This window comes from Vidua chalybeata, chromosome 8 (assembly GCF_026979565.1).
Source record: "Vidua chalybeata isolate OUT-0048 chromosome 8, bVidCha1 merged haplotype, whole genome shotgun sequence".
NCBI classification, from domain to species: domain Eukaryota; kingdom Metazoa; phylum Chordata; class Aves; order Passeriformes; family Viduidae; genus Vidua; species Vidua chalybeata.
The window spans coordinates 20055898-20078846 of NC_071537.1; the positions used below are offsets into that span (position 1 = coordinate 20055898).

General features: G+C 40.7%; 1 protein-coding gene across 1 annotated transcript in view; it reads right to left on the minus strand.

The window, feature by feature from the left end:
- The window catches only part of SORBS1 (sorbin and SH3 domain containing 1), a 74277-nt gene that overhangs the window by 17461 nt on the left and 33867 nt on the right, over positions 1-22949 (minus strand). The window contains exons 11-22 of the mRNA XM_053948846.1: positions 21048-21095; positions 20810-20933; positions 18709-18823; positions 15430-15513; positions 12634-12699; positions 11967-12068; positions 10574-10623; positions 7523-7698; positions 4410-5927; positions 3575-3660; positions 1832-1999; positions 326-372 (exon numbers count right to left, since the gene is read on the minus strand). Of these exons, the coding sequence (XP_053804821.1) occupies positions 326-372; positions 1832-1999; positions 3575-3660; positions 4410-5927; positions 7523-7698; positions 10574-10623; positions 11967-12068; positions 12634-12699; positions 15430-15513; positions 18709-18823; positions 20810-20933; positions 21048-21095 (2584 nt within the window). The remainder of the gene's footprint in view (positions 1-325; positions 373-1831; positions 2000-3574; positions 3661-4409; positions 5928-7522; positions 7699-10573; positions 10624-11966; positions 12069-12633; positions 12700-15429; positions 15514-18708; positions 18824-20809; positions 20934-21047; positions 21096-22949) is intronic.

Here is a 22949-nt window from a genome sequence, read left to right on the forward strand (position 1 = left end):
AGTGAAAAAGATGATCTTCTCCTGTGGCTCCACCCACCTGCAGTGCAGAGCACTCAGTTGTTGCAGTAAAGAATGCAGGTTTGCCCTAAAAATCATGTGGGATAGAGATGCCCTGAGAAAGAAGACATTTTCCTGACGGTCCTTTAGATGCTATGAACTGCAAGGTTCATACTACTTTTCCCTGCCTTACTATGGACAACTTTGCTTTGGGTACTGAAGACACCCTAAAACATAAGTCCAATTACATGACACTTCAAAAATGCTGCATCCTAGGGGAAAAAGCAGAGAAAGAACACTTCAGGTAGGAGCAACAAGCTGTACTCACTTTAGTGTCTGTGCTTTAAAGTCAAACTTGGCTCTAGCAGGTCTCATCTGGAGATAAAAAAAAACAAAAAAAAAACCAAAACAAAATAAAAACAAACCAAAATCAACATTAAAATAATAATTAGGTTTTCAAACCTCTTCTGAGGAAAATCACCCAAACTCTTCTACAGCTAAGATTAGCATGGGGAGGAAATTGAATGCAGGTATTCTGCTACAAGCTTGCGTGCAACTGGTATTACAGTCCAAATATGCTGGATGGGCATCTCCCACCAGGACACAAAGTGCCAACTTCTAGCATAGCAATAATTAGGAGCTCTACAGGAAATGGATTTAACAGCAGTCAACTTTTAATGTGACTAACCCTGATGAATGAAAGCTGATCCAGTAACTACAGTTACTGGGGCTCCAGGACCAAATTTCTCTTGACATTTGAATGGAAAAGCAAAATTTACTAGCTGGGGAAAATAGTAGGATGTTATTTGATGTGGCTCTTATTATTCCCTGGCCCTGCTGAATACTGAAATGTGACCCATGTACTCTGTATCAATTGGTAGGAAAGAGACAAAGGTGAAAAGGAAATATGAATAAATTAGGCACACATTTAAAAAAAGTCTTCAGTGGCTAAAGAACCAAAATGTATGGTGACAGCAGGCCTGGGCTCTAAAAGGTTTACTTGGCTGATTTTCTAATGGCCACGAAATATTCAGATAACTTTACAGTCATTTTGGTAGCAGAGCATAAAATACAAAGCAGTCACATTGATGAGGTTCCAGAGCATTTGAAACTAAAGAGCAGACAGGTGTACTCCATCCACATGGTGAGCACCCCACCCACCACCACAGTGCAGCACCGCTGGGGAAACAGCTGCTGCCAAGAGCCCAGCAGCAATCCATGCGAGGCAGGAAAAGCATTTGGCCATAACACCTGGATACAACATCCAGCCCTCCAGAAAAGTGCCTTGGGCTCATGGAAAAAATATGTACCTCCTCCTTTGTCTCTTTCAGAAAGTCCAACCAGGTTGAACGCAGTGAAACATGCTGAGACATTTTTCTGAATGTTTCTAAAGGACATTAAGCATGTTTCAAGAGAAGAAACAATGTATTTCTAAAAAACCACAACTATGTGACAGCCGCATGGCCCGGATCAACAAGACATGAAGTTTCTAAGCATAAGGCACAGACAAGAAGACAATGTAGCAATACGATGCAAAAGATGTAGAATGCCTTCGATTGACTACGTAGCTGATATTTAAAGGCATGCATCACAGGTGTGCACCAGCAATTCTCAGCAGGCATGCTTTAATATATGCAGCTTGGTATAGAGATATCAATTAATTTACCAGGCATAAAAGTCAAAGCAGATCTAAATGAAGCCAGAATGGGAAAGGGGAAGGTGGAAAAAAACCAACAAACATTCTCTGAAGAGCTAATGTCGGCCTAAAGCACAATATTGTGAGAGGCAATTATTGCTTTGGGTCAAGCAGCAGACTGAGGTAACTAAAACAGACCTCTGACCCAGATTTCCTCTTTGCTGTATCGTCTACATTTAGGAGGTCCCCAAATCGTTCATTAGTGATAAACTGATGGTGCGTTGGAATAACCCCTGTGTGCCTTCTAGCGGCAATATCAGCTTCTTCTTGCTCACGTTTAAGCCGTCTCTGGTCCTCTAAAAGTTTCTGCCATAAAATTGCATAAAATGGGCAGTAAATCATCTAGTTAAAGGCATTCAAAAGCTGCCATAAATTTGACTTAAGATTTCTGAGTTCCCTGCAAATATCTGGGCTTTGCAGTTTAGTATAAAATAATTGTTTCTACTAACTAAACAATACCCTTTCATTTTACAAACACAGAATGTACATCATCATTACGGCGTAACTGAAATCCAGCTCATACAGAGGATCTGATCCAAAGCTGATGGAAGTCAATGAGGAGTTTGTTTCTAAGTTTTGGGCAGGTCTTAGAAGCTTCTAAGAAGATTGCTGATAATGCAGAGACCTGATCTAAACCCCCTTCCACCAAAAAGAAGTATCTCTCATTGACTTCCAAGAGACCTGAATCAGCCCCATTGAGTTCCGAAGCATCAAATTCTCATAAGCCTTGCAAGGAGCTTGGGAGAGTGCCTAACCACATTCAGGTTCTCCCATACTTCTTTTGGGCTCTTGTAACACACTTTGTAAAATAAAGTAAATAGACACCTAAAAATTATTTTGGATTTCTAAAGTCTCTGGCATGCTGTTCTTTCATTCATTGAATGGAAACATGCATTCTTGTGCATCTGTACAGAAGGATTCTTCCACCTTCTGGGGCTGACTGTAGGCTGAAGAGTTCAGCTGTGTGCTAACTCATTTGAAACCAGGTGGTCTTACTGAATTCAGGTTTTTGTTCTTACATGAGTTTTCATGCTGCATTTTGGAAGTGGGGGAATTACTAACTTTCAAAGGAGAAGAGAGCAAAAAACATTTTTCACACAGGAATTAAGAACAGGTTTTACCATATTTCAAAGCATGTATAAACCTTATCTGAACCCAGAAAGTTAACACTAAAAGCAAAACTGCCCCCCCCACCCCCCAGCAAGGGAAATTAGTTTCATCTTGCAGGAAAGCAAGCACTTTATAATTTCTTTAACTCAGCTTGAACACTCTCAGTGCTGAAAAGTCTATGTGGCTTTCCTATTATTTCAGCCTGTCCCACTGTTACCCAGCCATTTCAAAAAGGACTGCTACATTCTGTTGACAACAACTTCAGACACCATAAAGAATTCTAGTTTGCACTGGGGGAAAACTTACCACGTTCTGATAGCTTAAAACATCTTACACTCACTGCTCAAAACTTGAGGACCCCCACAGGAATAATAGTGTTTTCACCAGTTTGGTTAATACTGACTCAAGTGGCTTGCATGAAGAACAATTACAGATTACCAATCTTTTTCTGCAAGTACCAGGGTGTTGTACCACTTCTCACACACATTTCCAACCTGTTTTATATTACTTAAAGCCTCTGTATGTAATTTTGTGCAATTGATAAGAACTATAAGGTTTATTTGAAACAAGCTGAACTGGACTATACACATTACACAGCAAATCAGTGGCAGAGAGTATTGAAAGTAAAACATACTAGTTACTGCTTGTTACTCTTAACTTCCAGGACACATAGCCATGGACATACAAGCTGCCCTTATGTAAGGCTGAATGCTGTATCTCTTGTGTGTGGAGCTGCTACTACTGTTATAAGGCCATAAAGGAGGGCATTACCTCTTTATCATCATGCCGCCTGCGGAGAATTTCCTCTGGAGTTTCCATGTAATCAACTGGTGCAAAATGCCTTGGTGATTCTGAATCTACCTCAAAACAACATAAGGAAGTTAAAATACACGTGGATTTATCTAGCATAACCAGAAAGGAAAAAAATAGATACTTTTAAACAATTTGTTTCCATTATGACAGTAAGGATTCTCACTTGCCATTGACCAAATTGCCAATCAGATGTTGTTTATTTATCCATTTTCATTTTTTTCCCTTTTGGGCTCTACACGTGAACAAAGATCCAAGAACAGGGAGAAAATAATGATACAGGAAAGAGTAAAGACATAGAAGGACTTTGTGAAGAAAAGATTCACTGTCATCAAAGTATGACTGTCATCAAAGTATGATTTGGCATTTTACTGTTGAGAAAAGTTTAATACACACACGCAAACACAACTAGACCTTGAGAAACTACTCCTTAAAGCAATAATCAAAAATCATCTGGGTTTGGTTTCTAATTCCCACGTGTGTAAATGATACAGGACTAGAAATATCTCATGTTGAGATTCTTGCATCCCCAGAGCTGCTTGAGAGATAAATTGAACCTGATGTGATTAGAAATGCAGCGGAAATTGTTTCTCAGAAGTGCAGCTGTTAATAAGCCCTGAACAAAACTGCTCAGCAAGACACGCAAAAGGACATTAGACACACTAGGGGAAAAAAAACAGAGAGTCAGGGAATGTAAAGGTGGGACATAAAAATGCAAGGGCTGTGGAAGAAAAGAGGAGGAGAATGGAAGAAAGAAGACAGATAAAGGGACACCGGTAAAGAACACAAAAACCACCTCCTAGGTACGTCCCAAGTTCACTTTGCGGGTTGTTGTTTGTGTCCAGGCTGTGGCAGAGGGCATATGAAACAGGGTTCCCATTGTTTAAGGAGTCAGGAATGTCAGCCCGGCCCATGAAGCTATCCCGGCTAGATCCCATGGTGGGGAAGTAGCTAAGCCTCTCCACAATGTCAAAGGAGGACAGGCGCCTGGGAGCAAGAGGCCCACTTCTGGAGCAGGGTTGGTGCTGGGAGTGGTGACTCTTGTTTCCTACACTCTGCAGCTGTATGGGGTCGTCTGGGTTCTCAGGGCTAGGCACTGCCAGGCTTGCCAGGCAGTCTGGGGGCGGAGTTCTGCAGGCTTTGTGTTGGAAGGGCTTTTTCAATCGGAATGGAAGTGGGCTCATTAGGTAGACATTTCTGGGGAGCATATGCCTGTCCCCATAGACATCCCCTTTGAAATCAGTGTTCCTGGAGGACTGCTGCTGTTCATGCCTTCGGATGGTAGTGAACCTGGTGTAGGAAGCTGGGCATGCGCCTTTGCATCTATTGATTTTATGCTTCTGCGGCCCATTCAGGTTGCTGCTGCTGCTGCCACTGTCATTGGAGGCATTTGAGAGAAGATCTATCTCATCAGTGCAAGCTGAGAGTGTGTCCATAGGGATGACATCACTGACATCTGAAGCTGTGTCTTCCACATTGCTGCAGGAGCGGGAGGATTTATCTGCAAAGCTGGCAACATCTTTCTCTTCTTGGTGTGCTTTTGACAAATCCAGAAGAATCTCTGCAGAGTATGCAGCACTCAGACAAGTTTTAGACTGAAGAGAAGTGGTGGGTTTGTTTTGCCTAATGGAAAAGTCAAGTGAGGGCATTGATCGGGATCTCTGGATCAGCTGCTCAAAGGCACTGATACGGGAGGAAACGGTGTCTTTGGGGATCTGCTCTGAATCCTCTCGACTAAGGCTCTGCTCCATCCTGTCCTTTGCTTCATTCTCAAACTGAGATGCAATATCCTTCACGCTGCAGGAGGAGACTGTGTCCAAATGGATCCTGGACCGGTTGATCTGGTGCATGTCTTTATAGAGTGTTGTAAACTCCACCCCACTCTTTCTGGAGGCAGCGAACAGGTAGCCTTTCCTAGAGTTGGTACCATACTCCTGCAGGCTCATGGTACTGCCAGATTTAATGGCATACTCTTGCTTCGACTTCATCAAGATGTTTTCTATGCTTTCCCCTATGTCTACCATGAAAGCCTTTTTATTATCAAACAAGGTGGTGGAGCTACGAAGGTTTTCGCAGCTTTGAGCTTTCTCATGAGACAGCAAGATACCCGTCTTGTCCTGCACAAAAACAGCTGGAGCTGCTAGTTTGGGTTTGAATTTAGAAGGGAGGATTTCAGTAATGCAGGCTTTGGCAGCTGATAAAGGCTTCTTATGTTTACATGCGTGACCTAACATACTGGTATGACTAGCATTAAAGGTTCGGCTATTAACTGAAGAGGGTGCAGTCATATGAGCATTCCCACCTTTACGATCCACTGGTAAGCATGCAGAATAAAATAAATACAACCTGTTAGCTTAAGTGCTAGAAAGCTATTGAGAAAGGAGAAAGAACATGCTTGGATTTCATAAAATGCACCTTAAAGAAACAAAATTCCAAAACATAAAGAAAAGCAGGAAGAAACTGTAAAACAAGCCACACTTAGAGGAGTAGGTGAAGTGCTGCTAACGTTTTGAAAATGAGAGGCTTGGCCAGAAGCAAATCTGGAGCACTTTTAAGGTACCCTCCTAAAAAGTGCTAAGCATCATGAGCTTCCAGGGAAGCTGTGGCACCATGGAAAAGGGCAGCTGAACTCTGGGCAGGATCAGGGTATCAGCAAGAATGCAGAGACACTAACATTGCAAAAATGGCTTAATACCAAGCCTGTAATCACACCTACTATGGTCTCACCACAGTGCTTGCCAAACAGTTTATTCCTGGGAGGAAAAAAACAATCAGAGGCTGACTGTGCTAGCACAAGCACACCGTATCAGCTGACTTCGCCCAAGAGATGCCTGCTTAGAGATTCCCCATACTAGGAATAAGCTGAGTGTCCTTCAGACAATGTGGTTGGCCATGGTTGCTTTAAAATTGAAGAAGTCAGATAAGGACATTGTTTGTTTTTTTTTTTTAATAGGATTCAGTCTGGTTTCAGCTTAGACTGCAGTTTTTAGGTCTGTTTCCGATTTGAGTTCACATTCAAATGTCAAAATAACCATTCAGGTTCAATTGCAGTTTGGGGAACTATTTGAACAGATTTCTTTGTTCAGATCCAGTTTGACTCCCTGCCCTACAGGCCTGACAAAATGCTGAAAAACAGCTGGAAGATGGAGACAGAGAGACCTTTTTGGTATGATGTACTATTTTTAGGGAGAGTAGTTCAGAAACCCAGCACATTCCTTCTCCAGTCCTCTCCCCATCTCAAGCCATTTTTAGGTTGAAGTTGGCTCAGAGATACATTCCCCAGTACAATTCCCTGATGGGAGTCATGCTCTTCCTTGTCTCTTTTAGGGAGTCTGCAATAGGGGGAGGGAAGAGGAGGAGATTGGTCTCTTCTGGCTCACATTCCTGGAGCCTGCAGGGCTGGTTCAGCCAGCAATTGCTGGTTCAGTGTCAGTGCATTCTCTGCACAGCCCTGGCAGGCAGGAGGCTGAGCAGCACAGGGCACCAGCTACACCAGGGTAGCCAGGCCAGCAGACTGCTGTGGCCTGCTGAGATACTGCTGTGGGAAGAACAGAGAAGTCAGGGAAGGGCTCTAGAATGGCAAGGCAGTGGGAGCAGATGGATAGCAAGGCCAGCCTAAGCAGCCTTGAGGAAGAACATGAGGGTGTGGGCTGTGGCTGAAGTGCTGAATGGAGGGAGCTGATCTCTCTTGACAAGAGGAACCTGGATCAGTTAAAGGCATCATTAAAAATATTGGCCATTGTGGTCTGAGAGAAAAAAGGAGGGAACACTGGGGATGGCAGAGAGGAAGGACAGCATAAATCTCAACTGGCTTGAATAGGACTCTAAACCTTGCAACAGTTTGCCCATATCACCTGGCTTTTGACACTTTGCAGAAGGAGAAGTGGTTACTGTGCTCTAACCACCTACCTTTTGTGGAAGCAGAGCTCGAAGGTCGCTTGAGACCACTCAGCCCCTGGAATGGGATATCTCCACCTTCCAGCACACTCTTGTAAATCTGCCTTTCATTCTCCAAGGCAGCAGGGTCCCCCACAGCTAGCTCTGACTCCCTCTTCACTGCATGGTAGCTGGGTGAATAAGTGGAGCTGAAATACACATGAAAAAGGAAAGGGACACCAGGAGGTCACACCTGTCTGCAGAGAGCTTCATGCAAAGTAAGAGAAAACCACACTTGTGAACACAGAATAGACTGTGCATGAAGAACTGATGCTGATGAAGAGGTTATGAATACATTGCAATAGTGTTCTGTGTTTGGCACTACCAAAGAATCCTCCACTTGAGGGAACTCTCCAGTCTTAGTCCCCCAGGAAACAGGCAGCAGGAAAGCATTCCTCTATTTTACAGATGAGACAACAGTCACAGAGTTGATGCATGATTTCTTTGCAGACACAATGAAATTCATTGGCTAGCTAGAAGTACACAAAACCTTCCAGCTTCCAGTTCTCTCTCCTTAAACACCAGCCATGCCTGTCCCATGCCTACAAAGCACAGCTGCTCAGGGGGTCACCTCACCCAGTTCAGCCTCCCAGCCAACACTACAGTTCAAGATCCCCTGACCAGTTTCTGAAGTCCATCAGTGAGGGACTGTGCAGAGAAGCAATAGTAAAGTGCTACAGATTCTACACTATTTTAATTGCCAGAGAAATTCTCAGATGCACACAATTTTGTTTAGCTTTGCCAGAGGCTTCCACTACATGGAATAAAAAATCCTGGACTCTAGGTCTACCATGCATATGTATAAACAGAATTATGTTAAAATTAGTACAATTTTAATTTCTTAGGTTTTTAAAGACTGGGCATTTATTGCAAATCCCTTTTCTAGTCATGAACCTAAGCAAAAGTATGCTTACGCATCTGATTTCTAGATTTCCCTGTTTTCTCTCCAAAATAATAACTGGCAATGCTATGGTATAAATTGCCTTTCCAGGTGCAAAAAACTTACTAAGCAATCAGGCAGATTGCTTTCCTAAAAGCTAAGCTAATCTGATACCAGTTCTCCTGCTCAACCAGGCTCCTTAGAATAAGATGGAGTCTCACACAAAGCTATTCTGGGGCCAAAGCATGACTGCTGGAAAATTTGAAAAAATAAAAATATACAGATTTTCCAATTAATAGAAATATTTGACATCCTGATGTCCAAGAGTGATTCAAATTTATGAGAATTTGGAAATGTTTGTTGTGGATAAATTTGTACATGTATCTGTTTATTTTGGATAGATGCTGTACTTCTGGGGTAAAGAGAAAGCTTTAAACACATCATAGGACTGGCTATGGAGGTGGAATTACACAATGTCTGGATCACAAAGATGACTTGTCCAGAAACAAGGAAAACCAGGTCATATGCAGTCCCATAAATTGCTTTCTGGAGGAAAAGCTCATGAAAAGCACCATGAAAGAGAAAGGGAATGCAGTCAGTTTTTCAACCTAGACAATGCTCAAACAGACCCATAGCTACAAAGCTGTTGTTTATCAGTGTTATCTCTTTGATAAAGAGTGCATCTCTTTTTCAGGTACCTGAGGAAACCCAGCCAGTTGCTGCAGGGAATAATGATTGCCCTGAGGTTAATTGTTAACCTAGTTGTTAAAAACCAAAGAGTTAAAACAATCCTCCTTTGGGACTAAACCTGGGGGCGACAGAGGAGGCATTTGGTGAATCTCTTTACTAGCTGCTCCTTATTCAGGCCAGCAAGCAGTACTGCATTGGAGCCAAAGCAGCCTGCAACATCAGGTGAATGAAGGGAGAGCAACATTGCAAAAAAACCCTGAAACAATAAACTCCAACTATCTTTTCTCTCTGCCCTCTATGGCAGGGCAGGGAAAAATGTGTAACTCCACCGGGCCTCACTCTTGTGTCCCATTCCCAGCATACTCAGCTTGCTTCCTCTCCACTGGCATTCCTGAATGCTCTGTGTGGCACAGACAGGGCCACATGAACAGAAACCCTACCAGTTGTTTGCAAGCATACAATATTTATGCTAATCTCTGGGATTTCTATTTATTTTACTGCTCTCTTCCTACCAAAATGAAACAGTTGCGGTGGTTGTGTGGGTTTCCCAGCAGAATGAACACAGACAGAAGGAAACTGTGTTGATTGAAAGAAGTACTTTGTGAAGATTGAAAGATCTCTAAGGCCTCCAGAGGGGCAGTGAACATACACAGTATTAATGGACATCTGGAGGAGAAACTGCCTTTTTTAACAAACCATCCTCATAGAGGGGATCACTGTGCCTATGGACATGAAGCATTCAGTACAATTAAAAGGAGCAGTAGGCTCACAGTAGGGGCTGGCTCTGTGGCTCAAATAACTCAGGATAACTCAAGTAACTCAACACAGCTCAGCATTTTGCTCTGCATTTTGTGTGTGTGCGCTCCTCTTCTAAAACAAACTAACTCTATGTACAACTAATTTACACAAAATATACTGTTCATTACATATTCTGCTGAAAAAGCAGTGCCCAATAGATCTTTGAGAAGTATTGTTACTCCTACCACTGTTCCCTTCCTGTAGGCTGGAAAATTACTGCTTTTCATCAACGGCATCCATCTGATCTGGTGCACGTAACATGGAATACCTAGCAGCAGCCAATCTATTGCACATGTGTAACAAACAATCTTTGTGTATTCCACACAATAATGTTACTTGCATGAAGATACAGTCAATTTGCAAAATTCATCAAATGAAGTTAAAGGTCTGTTGATTTTTTTAAAGCCACTGCCTAGCACAATCAGCAAATCTTACTTAGACAATGCAATCACTCATGTAATCACTTCAAAACACATTCTGGATCAAAACGCAGACAGTGTACCAGGACTCACCTAAAGCACACGTATAATTCTTATGGTACATGCATTTGTCTATATCCATCCCCCAAAAAGCCAAAGTTTTTCCAACATCCAACACCCCGTCCTACATGACCTCAGATTTTAAAAGAGACATCAACAAGCAATTGAAAAACTTACTAGGAAGAATGGTCTGTGGAAGTTTCCAGAGGAGTAACACCTGCTGTATTCTGCAAAAGTCCAAACAAAGGAGTCATTGATATGCACTTACATGTGAGGAGAAAGAAAAAGGTTTGCTTAAGTAATTTTCCATCTATTGCTTCAATATTAGCCTATAGGAGACATTGAGGTTTAAATCTAAATGCAATTTAAGCTGTCAATGTCTTTGCAGAAAAGCAACAATTTTCGTGAGTTCCTTCAGGGCAGTGACAGGTTTTTAGCACAGCCGATGCCTTTTCGCAGTGCCTATTCTTTTGTCCGCAAATGAGTCATTGTGAATAAAGCCAAAAGCAAGAAGAGATAACCAGCTGGGCCACGACCAGGAGACACATGCTCATAATTATTTCCCCAAGCTTTCCCCAACCGGTCACTGCCCGCCTTAGCTTTAAAGGTGTATTACATTTCTGCAGCACAATGCATTCCTCAGCGTTCAAAAAATATCAAAGCTCTAAAAAGAAAAGCAATATTTCAGTTCAGTTTCCTTACTTAAGAGAAGCAATGCCAGCTGCACAGGTTCAATAGCAAAAGCCAGTTCTTAGCCGCTTGCTTTAAATCCATCTAATGCTTCTTAGACACATTATTTAAAAATTGAAGGCAATTTTAGAAGCAATTCTCTATTTGGTGCCCCCTCATCTATGTGAGGATTTCTATCTAGGAAGAAAAAGCAAATCTTGGCTTTGAAAAAGCAGCTTTTCCAAGTCCTGGTAAAATGCCGCAGCTTCGAAAAAAATCAGCAACAGAAAAAAAAAGAAAAAATGGCGTGTTACCAATTAATCTATCATTTCATGGTTTGAGTGCTGCAGACCCTCGAAGCAGCAGCAGCAGCTGACCTGCCCTAGAAGGCCATGGCGAGGTGCAGCATAAGGAAAATTGTGTAAAATCTCTCAGGAATATCCAAAATCTTGGGTTGGCGTGAGCTCCAAGCAGAGAGCGGGGCTTGTAAGAAGGGAGAGTAGATGGCAACACGCTTGAAAGGCACGAGATGATGACGTGACACGCCAACCAAGAATTTTAAGCTGATTGCTGCTGCTGCCTATTCATGTGAAAAATAGAGAGGGTTTTTTGCAGACACTGAACTCTAAACCTGAAATGGGGACTGGGATGGGGGTGGGGGCAGCCGAATGCAGACGTGGTGGTGGGGTGAGAGACGAAATCACTGTATCTGAAATGGATTTCAAGCTGGATTCTCAGCATCACATTCTATTATTTCTGACAGCGACACAGCAAGCCATGCAGTCAGAACACTCAGAACCATTATTTATCCCAACCTCATTTAATAATCATCCAGCAGTGAATAGATTAGAGCAGAGAGTTTGGAAACGGGGATTGGCAGCATGAAAAGAATAGGAAATACCTTCTGTGGCTTTTTATGTGGTGCTTTATAAAGCTTCTCCATTTTTTCTAAATCTGCCTCTAACTCAGTCTGGTAGAGGTAGAGGTCTTTTTCTAGATCACTCTGGTTAAAGAAGGAGAAGAAGAATGGGAAAACAATGCTTAGGGTTAGGGGAAACCAAAGGAATGTTAATTTTGAAAAAAAAAAAGAGAGCTTTTTTAATTGAAAAAGAGGATGGTGGTATGGACAATACAGAGAAAATCACTAGCAACTAATCATGTTTCAATCATTATAGAGGAAATAGTTTTAGGCAATTAACATTAAAATCAAGAGATGCACAGGCCTGCTAGAATCTATTTCTACAATCCATAAAGTTATAAAACCCACCTGTAAAGAAAAAAAAAGATACTGTAATAATATGCAATATGCTGTTAGTACAATTATCATTGCAAGTCAAGATAGCAAAACAACCACTCTAAATTATGGCTGATTATGATTTAAGAATTGTTTATTAAATCAATTTACTAGCTACTTAATTGTTAGGCTAATGAGCTCAAGCCCAATTAAAAAAGAAAATCACTCACAAGCACACAAAACCCAAGCAATGCTACAAGAAAAAAAAGAAAACCACATACACACATATATACACGCTAGATGCTGTAGTGCAACGTACGTGAGACACAATTACCTTTCTATCCTCTCTAGTAAGGATAGAGCAATCTCCAGGAGTATAATCCCAAATCTTTTTTGGAGGCTGATGGAAAGCAGAGGAAGGAAATGAGGAAATGAAGATAAGGAAAGACATCACAGAGAATATGGAAATTGGATTAGAACAGAGGGGAAATACAATAGGGAATTTGCATCAACACTGAAAAGAAATTATAAAATAACAACAAACCACAACAGAGAAAGAGAGAGAGAAAGAGGAATAAATCTGCAATAGCATAAATATCAAGAAATCATTGCGGGGCAAAAGGGAACATACATGCAGTGTGGAAGGGGCTGTTTTCAGAATTTTTTTTCTGCAAGGTGCTCTATGGGATTTTGGACTCTCTAGAAGGTGCCCATAGCTGTTGCCTAAAGCATTCTTAACAAAAAACCAAAACAAAATGGGGGTGGGTGGGGGAACCACACAGTCATAAAAAGCATTTGTTTTGCTCATTCTTCTTTTCAAAATGAAAGGGTAAACCAAGGGCCTTTGATAAAGAAAAGGGAAAATCTTTCTCACTTCCATCAGCGTACGAATACATACCATGTGAACAAACGGCTGATTTCCCTGTGGTGGCATTGTGGGGCAATGAGAATGCAGAGTTGTTATTTTTTATTTCACTGGTTTGGGGGTTTGTTTGTGGGGATTTTTGGTGGACAGAGTGGGACACAAGAAAGTTTGGGAACTAGCTATTTAAAATTCATCCTACAACTGAAAGGGCCGATTTCAAAATGGATTTTTTTCCTGTTTGGATGAACATGTAAGCATCAGGCAGGATTATGCAGAGTAAAAGACTGGACCGGACTCCCATGACTGCAGTGAGCAAAGCTACAAAAAGCATTTTCTTTGGGCTGTGGCAACAAAGCTCAGAAAAGGCTTGCCAGCTATAAAAGTCTGAGATGGCATCCTGAATTCAAGTGCCTGACATTGACGCACTATTTATGGAGTTCCACATTCAGGAACTGGCATTGTTCTTGGGAAGCATGGCTGCATGGCTTTGGAACTGAAGCAAGTTCAAGGCAAGCCTTATAAGAGAGCAGCACTTGACAAAAGTGCTCTGAGCAAGGTGGGCAACTTGTCACCAGAATAGATGGTCTGCTGAACATGAGGCAGATTGCCCTGAGATACCCTCTTCTGGAATGAGGCCAAGGCTGCATGACACTAAAAGCACAAATCCACACATCTAAAGAACAGGTATACCCCCACATGTAGAAAGGACCAAGGGCATAAATGCTTTTCTTTCTTTTTACATATTTTCCATTAACTCACACTAACTCAAAAGACCACAGGGATGGCAAAGCTTCCCTTCATTCATTGCAAAACCAGATGGCTATTAATTACACGGCAACAAATATAAACAGATTTCTTCTCACTGTGGAAACCTTAAACCATTACAAGTTCTGAGGCGTTAAATCCTTACATTGACAACACTTAAAAGCCTCATCAAGGTGTGATTTATCTGACTTTTACTGCCTAAACATTAGGAGGTCTCATCTCAAACACTGCAGAAAATTCTTTAGCTTAGTATGGAAGGTCCATAGCTATAAAACATAGTTTTCTATGAAAGACTAGACTACTCAACCACTGTACATTCTTGCTTTCCAGCAAAAATTACACTATTTTTACGATGTGATCAGACTGAGCACACAACTCCAGGTAGCTACATTCTGTGTAGAGGAACTTTGCCACCTCTGCCAGAACAAAGATTAGATTTAAAGGAAATCTGCTCTCTAGTGTCCATGTGCAGTTGCCTTTGAAGACAGTACTGAACCTTAAAAAATACTTCTGTTTTGTTGTACACACATGGAATCTCAGCAGCACTCAAAATTTGTGTGCATAGGCATTTGACTACTGACATCAAGGGGAAAGCAGAAATGAGAAACCATCACTATGTTTGAATACATGTGAGAGGCTGATACTGACCCTCTGGTGCAGTAAGAGTAGCTTATTACACAGTATTTAATAACTAAGTTAATAGTGTTTAATCAGTAAGAACCAAGCCATAAAATGCTTTAAAGTCACATTTTTTCCCCAATAGCCATGACCACCGATGTGTTCCCTCCACCAAAATGTTATTTGTCCTACTGAATAATTAAGCTTAAGTTCATCTTTTTCCAAAGGGGAAATCAAAGCCTTTTTTTTCTCTCCACACATAGCAACACAGCTCCATTTGAAAAGAAAGAACACTGTTCTCAAACTCCTTTGGTTTCAGGGAAGGGCAAGGGCTGTTCAACACAGGCTAATGCCATTTTATCCAATGGGCAGCTACATGCATAAGGAAATAAGCAGGAAACAAGGTCATGATCAGTTTATGTAGAGCTGGAAATTACTGATCTACAGTTTACAAGCCAGGAACAGGAATAAATAATTCTCCTTGACTTAAAAGCTACCTGTCAGCCATCCTAGATCTTGTTAGGCAGAAGGAGACTAAGGGCTTTGAATAAGGACTTTTAAGAATGAGAGGAGGGTATTATTTCTAATGTTAACAACAAAAATGCAGTTTGAACTATGGTGTGTGAAAAAATATTACCTTGTTGATACATAGTGCTGAAAGGTGGGGAATGTTTGTAAATGGCTTCAAAACACTAAAAGTGGCCACAGAACAGCTGCTTTATGTTAGTACCAGGATGACATTATGTACAATCACATCTTTAAATGAGTAAGGCAGCTGTTTCAGATTTAGGGCCTAGGAAAGAGATGTGACAATCATAAAAAAATAAAAAAATTTAAAAAAGGTAGGTTGACTTCATTGGTCATTGCAACTATCAAACTTACCGGTTTCCCAAACTCCAATTCCGAAAAGAATTTATACCAAGGTTCATTCTTTAAATCTATCTCTTCTGGGCTTATATCCCGAGTCTAAAGGAGTTGGTGATAGGGGAATGGAAGAAAGAGAAGGATAACATTATGCAAAGAATACACAGAAAGGGACTGTTAGAGATGCAGATCCCATGGCTTCCATTTTAAAATGTAGATATTTAACCTTATAATTTGGAATTTCTATAGCACGTTTCTCATAAAGGCCATGAACTGCTTTGAAAACATCAGTTAAGCCCAATAGCATCATTGTGACCAACATGAATATGAATGAATTGCATTTTACAGGTCAGGAGACCCACAAAGAGAGAGAGATTCTGCAGAGCTTGCCCAGAGTCACAGGGAGACTCAATGTAAAAGCAGAGAGAGCAGCAGTCCGTCAATCCTACTGTCAGACACTTTTATCAAGTCAAAAGCTGCATATACATTATTATTATTATTTTAAATCTTAGTTTGGTTAAAAAAAGAGAGACTCAGTAAGACCTGAATCAAATACTGCATCTTTAACAGCACATGAGCATGTGAGAAACCCTGTTCTATACACTGCAAACAGAGTGGAAGGTGGTTTTCTAAATCATACGAGACACATGTCAGAGAGAGCGCATCCTGAAAGACCTCTGAAAGGATGGATAGAGCGACAATATTACATGTTTCTTCACAAATAAATGTTAGAGTATCAGACAAAACTACAATGAAGGAAAATCAGACAGGACAGAAAACAGTACAGCTGAAAAGGAAAGTCCCTTTCATTCATACCATTTGTCTTAATGAAACAAAAAAAAAACTGAAATAGTTGTAGCTGTTTGAAAACACTGCTGGTGAGGTAAGAGAATAAAAGTCCATTGCTAAACCTTCTGAGGTACTACTCCCCAAAAGTGTGGGATAAAAGATATCTAGCTAATTCTTGCATTTCAGTGTACCTAGTCAAAGGCAGAGTGGATCTCCGTGCATTAAAAATATAAGCACATAATGTCTGCTGTGCCAGTATGATCCCAAGTGCTCCATCACAAGGAAGAAGGAGCCCCACAGATGCACAATGTCCTCATGGAAATCATTTTGTGACAGGGTTACTGAGGCAGTTGACGAAAGTGCTGGTCTTGGATGTCCCCGATTCTGCCATAGCCACTAGCATCACAAAAAAAAAGCTCTAGGAAAAGAGCTCAGGATTGATGCTGAATGAGAGGCAACACAAGATAAATAGTTACATCATGTTTAATGCCTGATGGCCTGGAGAATGATTTGGCTATTTCTTAAAGGCACAAAGGAATCGATACCTCTCTTTTTTATTTACTGCACTCCAACTAAAAGCACTCATCTTATATAACTGTGTTTACATTAAAACAAAGCTCAATGATATCAACAGGAGGCTATTCATTGCTCTGAAATGGTCTTGGATTGGGATTCTGTTAGTCAGAGCTGTGGGTGTGATTATCAGGAGACATTCACAAATCTCCTGTACCTCCCTGAAAGATGCAGTCACTAACCACTATGGTACTGTTCTATTTAATGAGACTGATGGAAACTGTGAAGCTACAACTCCCAAGGCCTTCTTTCTTCTCTGGTCTATGGCTTCAAATTAAAGCTCATAAAATAACATTGGAAGTAGCGTAGCTATCACTTTCATCTTGGTTTTGATGAGCTCTGTACGTAAAATGTTTTTCAGTTATGCTGATAATGGTTTGGCTTGTGGCTTTTAGACTCTGATTCCAAAGCTCAGTTCAATACCTGATGAAGTCTGAACACGTAAACAGTGCCACTGGTGATGACAGACCTTTTGCAAATGCTCAAGTACACAGATGAAGCTGGCCTTTTGCCACAAGTTTTAATCTTGTCTGTTTACCGTGAGACAAAATTGATGCTTAAGTCAGCGGAAATCTGGCTCCAGGATGGACTGCAGGAATGGAGGTGTCATACCATGTTCAAACCACTCCTCAATGGCACTTCTCTAATGGGCTGAGGCAACACCCAGTGGTATCAAGAGGGAGTCATCCACCGCCCATTGCAATAGGCACTAGGATCATGCCCCCATCAGGAGCAACTTTGTTGAAGTCAATGAAGGGACACAGGTGTGAAAAGAAGTTGGCTGCAGCATCTTCAAAAAGTGATGGACCTTGATTACACTTGGAAGGAAAAAAGAAAACCCACCAAAATACTAAGGAGAAGCATCAGGTCCCACATCAGACTTGATTCTTACATTTCTATTGATTTAAATTGTTATTCACTCTTGTGTAAAATCCTAGGCAGGTTTTTCAGGATATTCCTTTATCTATTCCATGCATGGATCAACATCTGAGCTGTTAAGGTACAAAGTCCAGTTTACATTTGGAAACTCACATGCAATTAGCAGTTCTAATTGAATCCTTTAAATCAATGCCTTTAATAGAACAATTATATCTTTATGCATTATCTTTATACACTACTAACAGCATTCAGTATTTTCTAGCAGTTACAGTGTCACACTTGCACCATGGAAGGACACCTTTAGTGATCTGTGCTGATTTATACTGGACTGGGCGATGAGGTTAGCATCACCTCTCTGCCTATCCCTTCTCAAGTATTCTCAACCAAGGCTGAAGAAAGAGACTTTTGTATGTCCCTGGCTGTCACAATTCACAGCACTGCTTACTAATTCAGACTGAAATTGGTAATAGCTCACTTAATATGCCAAGTTACATTCCACCATAGCTGGAGAGCTTACATTGAGTCCTGCCACAGAAGTGGTGAGATCCAGCTGAGGAAAAAAGCAATCCAGAGAAAATAACCATATCCTAATGCACCTCAGAGGCATCCACTGAGGCACACTAAAGACATTCTGAAAACTAGTTCAGTGTTTTAAGCAACAGAGGAACATAGAAACTGAACCTGCCTTCTCTGTTGCATAATGCCTTCAACCCTCCTGCATCAGCTAATGCTGTGCCCTAGAAAAAGTACAGCTGGCAAAACAGCTGCTGAACAGGTCACAGTGTGAAACATGGATTAAAAACTAGGGTTAGTGATCCATACTTAACACGGAAAACAACACGTCCAAAAGGAAAGAAGCCTCTCAATCCCCCCTGGATCTTGCTTTATAGAGAACAAAAATGTTAGGAAGTTATGCAAAACAGTTTTCAAAAAAACATCACACGAGCACTGCAACATCAGCATAAGGAATCCCATCCAAATAGAACCACACAAGCATTTAGAGAGTATTTAATAATCACAGGATAAAGCCACAAACTAGGATAAATCAAACATTACCATCTTTTCATTGTTCAGAACAGAGGACTTCCCTGGCTGATAGTCATAAATGCTCCTGGGTTCTGCACGGTATTTTCTGGTGTCAACCTTCTTGTCTGGAGGCTCCCAGTCAGTCCTGAGGCAAGAAAGATCAATTACCCCAAAATACTGTGGTTTCTGTGGAAATAAACGCTCAATTTGGACTGATGCTTCGCCCCATTCATTATGGTTTAATCTGGGTACTTTTTTTAATCTAGGAAAGAAGACTGCTAGAAGAGGAACAGTTCAGATAGGGCTCCATGTGTTTGTCTATCACAGGCAGAGATGGAAACAGCTCAGCTGCTGAAATAATTGGAGTGGAGGAGGGTTAGTCTAAGAACTTTCAGTAAACTTCCAGACTTCTAAATCTTTCCCCACTGGAAACAGTTTAATGATGGGCTTCAACTAAGCTCACAAATAGAAACATGTCCAAACTTTAAGCAGAACTCAGATTAAATTGCTTTTGCTAAACTTCTGCCTTTTAGCCACATCACTGATAACCTGATTACCACTGCTCTGGATTCTGAAGGCACTCTAGATTCCAAGAGGAGGTTTTTTCTGGGTACATGAATAAATTATCTCAGGCTCTATTTTAATATAGCTAAGAACAGTCCACTGACTACCCAAACCACAATAATTTTGTGCAGTGCTTATACTAACACAGTTGAAACAACAACAGTCACAAAGCATTCAGGGTCCATATCCTACAAGGTCCTCCTGGTCTCAAAATTTATATAATCAGATCCCTAATGCAGAGTAACAAATGCTGTCAAAAAAAAAAAAAAAAGAAATCAGCCCTTTTAAGATGATAAACTAATTCTGATTTTGCTCTTGGCATGTTGTCTTTGATTGGCAATGTGTATGTGGATTCATCTCACCCAGAATTCACCAAACAAAACTGAGGCATCTACACAAAACTGCTGCTCCAGGTTTTCTCTCCCTTACCTTTCTGATCTGGCTAGGACAGAAACAAACCACTGATCTGCCTAAACTCTCTCCGCTGGCTGAGAAGAGACAAAGACAACCCATTTAATTTTTTTCTTTCTAAAGTAAGGCAAGATGACAGCCAAAATGCTTGGCATACAAACAGCCTACAAATTTCAATAAGGATGATCTTTCCTGTCCAGACTAACTTGATTGCTTAAGACTCCAATCACAAAGAAAATTCTGGTGAGGCACTGGTTTGCCACTAGATAATAGGAAGCATTAATGATGGTAATCCTTTCACTTGCAAGAGTTTTCTCAGAGGGCAAATACACTATGTCTTAAATTCCTGCATAAGGACGACACCTTCTATCAGTAAACTTTTTCTCCTAATCCAGTGACCTGAAATGCTCAGTGACCTGAGATATGTCAAATTACAGCTTTGCTCATGTAAGGCAGCAAGTGAAAAACACTAGGAGCATGTAAAAGGTGGTAAAGGAGGGAGGAACAGTTCAAGAGCTAGGAAAATTCAGCAGGACAAAATATTCTTTGCTCATTCTACTTTCCCTTCATTTCTATATGCATTCCTTACTTTACAAAGAGGTTAAAAACACATGGTAATAAACAAAGCAAAAAAAGCCAGGAGGGAAGTAATCCTAAAGATCAGAAATGACACTGCTGACTAGAACCTACTTGCAAGAAAGTTTATATGGGTAAGACTCCTCAGAGATGGAAAACTAAGTTTTTACCAAGACTCAAATCCAAATTTTGCTTCTCCACAATTATCACTACTTTCTTGTATTCTGAGGTGCCTTTACAGTGTCACACTGGGCCAAGAGTTTCCACTGTGCCTATGTGGTAGGCATTGTATAAGCATGACACCCAACTCTTCACCCAGACAGGAGACTATGCAACAAACTGTGTGACACCTGATGAAAAAGACAGACAGAACGGGGGACTGGGCTGTGACAATGAAGGAGTCCGCTGCCACCTAGTAAAAGACTCAGAGTAAAAACTACATATCCAACTTCCAAAAAAGTTTAACTGGAGTTGTGGACCTAAGGCCACAACTTTTATCCCACACTTTTATCCCCTTCCCATTTGACAGCTTTCAGATATTCTTTGAGAATTGGTCTATATACAGCTTAGTTGAGATCACCTTTCTGGGCTTGATTTCAGCGATGAAGTACGGTTTGGCAGTGGCAAAGTGGCAGACCTCTTTACAACCTTCTCTGAATCAATATTGTCCATCTCACTCTTGGAGCGGGGAACTTGGGTTCTGCCTGTAGGATATATCACATATAGGAATATTGGTGAACTGGATAGGAGGCAAACAAATACATGCTTTACATGCCCTTTCTTTTTGACAGATTTAACAAGAAACGTGAATTACTTACTGTCCTCAGAATAGGAATAACGAGGAGAGAATGAATCAGAATCTTCATCTGAAAGACAAAAGCATTTTGCAAGTGAGTTGAAAAAACCTCAAAGAAGAAGCACCAGAAACCCTTTAATTTCTTCTACTACTGCATTCACCATAATTCAAGTGATATGCCTAATACTTACCACAGGAAGAGGATCCTAAAGAGTAAAATTCCAATGAGGTTTAAATTGCATTTGAAAATAATTCCTAGTTTAGATATAAATATTAATATACTATTTACACTAATACCTCTCTCCAGGCTCTCAAAGTACTTTAGAAAATAATCCCTTATTATCATAAAACTCGTCTACAGCAAGGGTTATAGATCCACTTTATCAAAAGCTGAGAGATAAACAGAGGATCCAAAAGCCATAGTATATTATTAAAATAACTCATTAGGTACTAGACACAATAATACAGCTGAGGAGCCCTGCTGACAATCACATATGACTCTTGTATTTAGCTACTACAGAGCATCCAAAAGAAGGCAATGAAGATGGCGAAGAGTCTAGAGGTGAAGCCATGTGAGGAGCAGCTGAGGCCCCTTGGTCTGTTCAGCCTGGACAAGAGGAGACCGAGGGCAGACCTCACTGCAGTTAGAATTTCCTCCTGAGGGGAAGAGAATGGGCAGGCACTGATCTCTGCTCTGTGGTGACAGTGACAGGACCTGAGGGAATGGCCTGAAGTTGTCAGGGGAGGTTTAGGGTGCACACTAGGGAAAGGTTCTTCACCCGGAGGGTGATCAGGTACTGGAAGAGCTCCCCAGGGAAGTGGTCACAGCACCAGCCTGACAGTTCAGAAAGTGTTTGGACAACGCTCTTGGGCACATGGTGTGACTTTTGGGGATGTCCTGTGGAGAGTCAGGAGTTGGACTTTGATGATCCTTGAGGGTCCCTTCCAACTCAGAATATTCTGTGATTCTGTGACTGCAAAGAGAATTGTGAGCCAAAGTATTACTAATATCTCTGCAAAGAAACCACTCAATGTGACAGAGAAAAAGACATAAAAACAAAGAAGATGAAGCTAGAATCAACTAGATAAAAAAAAACATTTCAAAAAAAGTGTTATGTGAATTTAGTGATGACAATCAACACCTTGAAACAAGTTCTAAATTTTCTCTCATGGAGGACATCAATCAGATGCTAGAGCCAATCTCATCTGCTGGGAAAAAACAATTTGGCTAACACAGCTGACCTGAAGTTGCACTTAAGCCTTCATCAAGCCTTTCAGGAAGGCTCAGGGTAGTCTAAACTTCTAACCTATCTGCTTTAGTTCTCTTGGTGAATAAATTAGAAGGTTAAAGTTCTAAAAAGATGGTTATTGATTCTTATTATGTCCATCATAACCTTCAGGTTAAGAAGGCCAATTCCCATGCTTTAAACCTTACTGACAAAAACAAAATAGTTATATTATGCTGAAGTGTTGACAAAAATGACTTGTATTCTTAAATACAAGTTTGTTTTACTCAGATAGAAAAATACATGGTAAATCACAAAACTCAGTAGTCCCTACAAGTACAGATAAACAAATGTCTGAAACTATCTTTACAGCTATTCACCTCTAATAATCTTCTTTAGTGCTGTTAATCAAAGATAATTATATTTACTTACTGGAAGAGAAATATCAACATTCATTATAACTCATCATTCAAACAAGAAAAACCATACTATAAAAATTCACTTCAGATAATGGCTGTTTTCCAATTTCTTATATTCTAATGTCTACAATAATGAGGAGAATAGGTATGCTTTGTCTCTGAGTATCTTATGAAGAAGAGTGTCTACATTTCTTTCCTTTTAAAACAAGAAATACTGAAACAAATCTAGAGTGATTTGATAACATTAAAGAGTAAATGAGAATTCAGTATTAAAATATC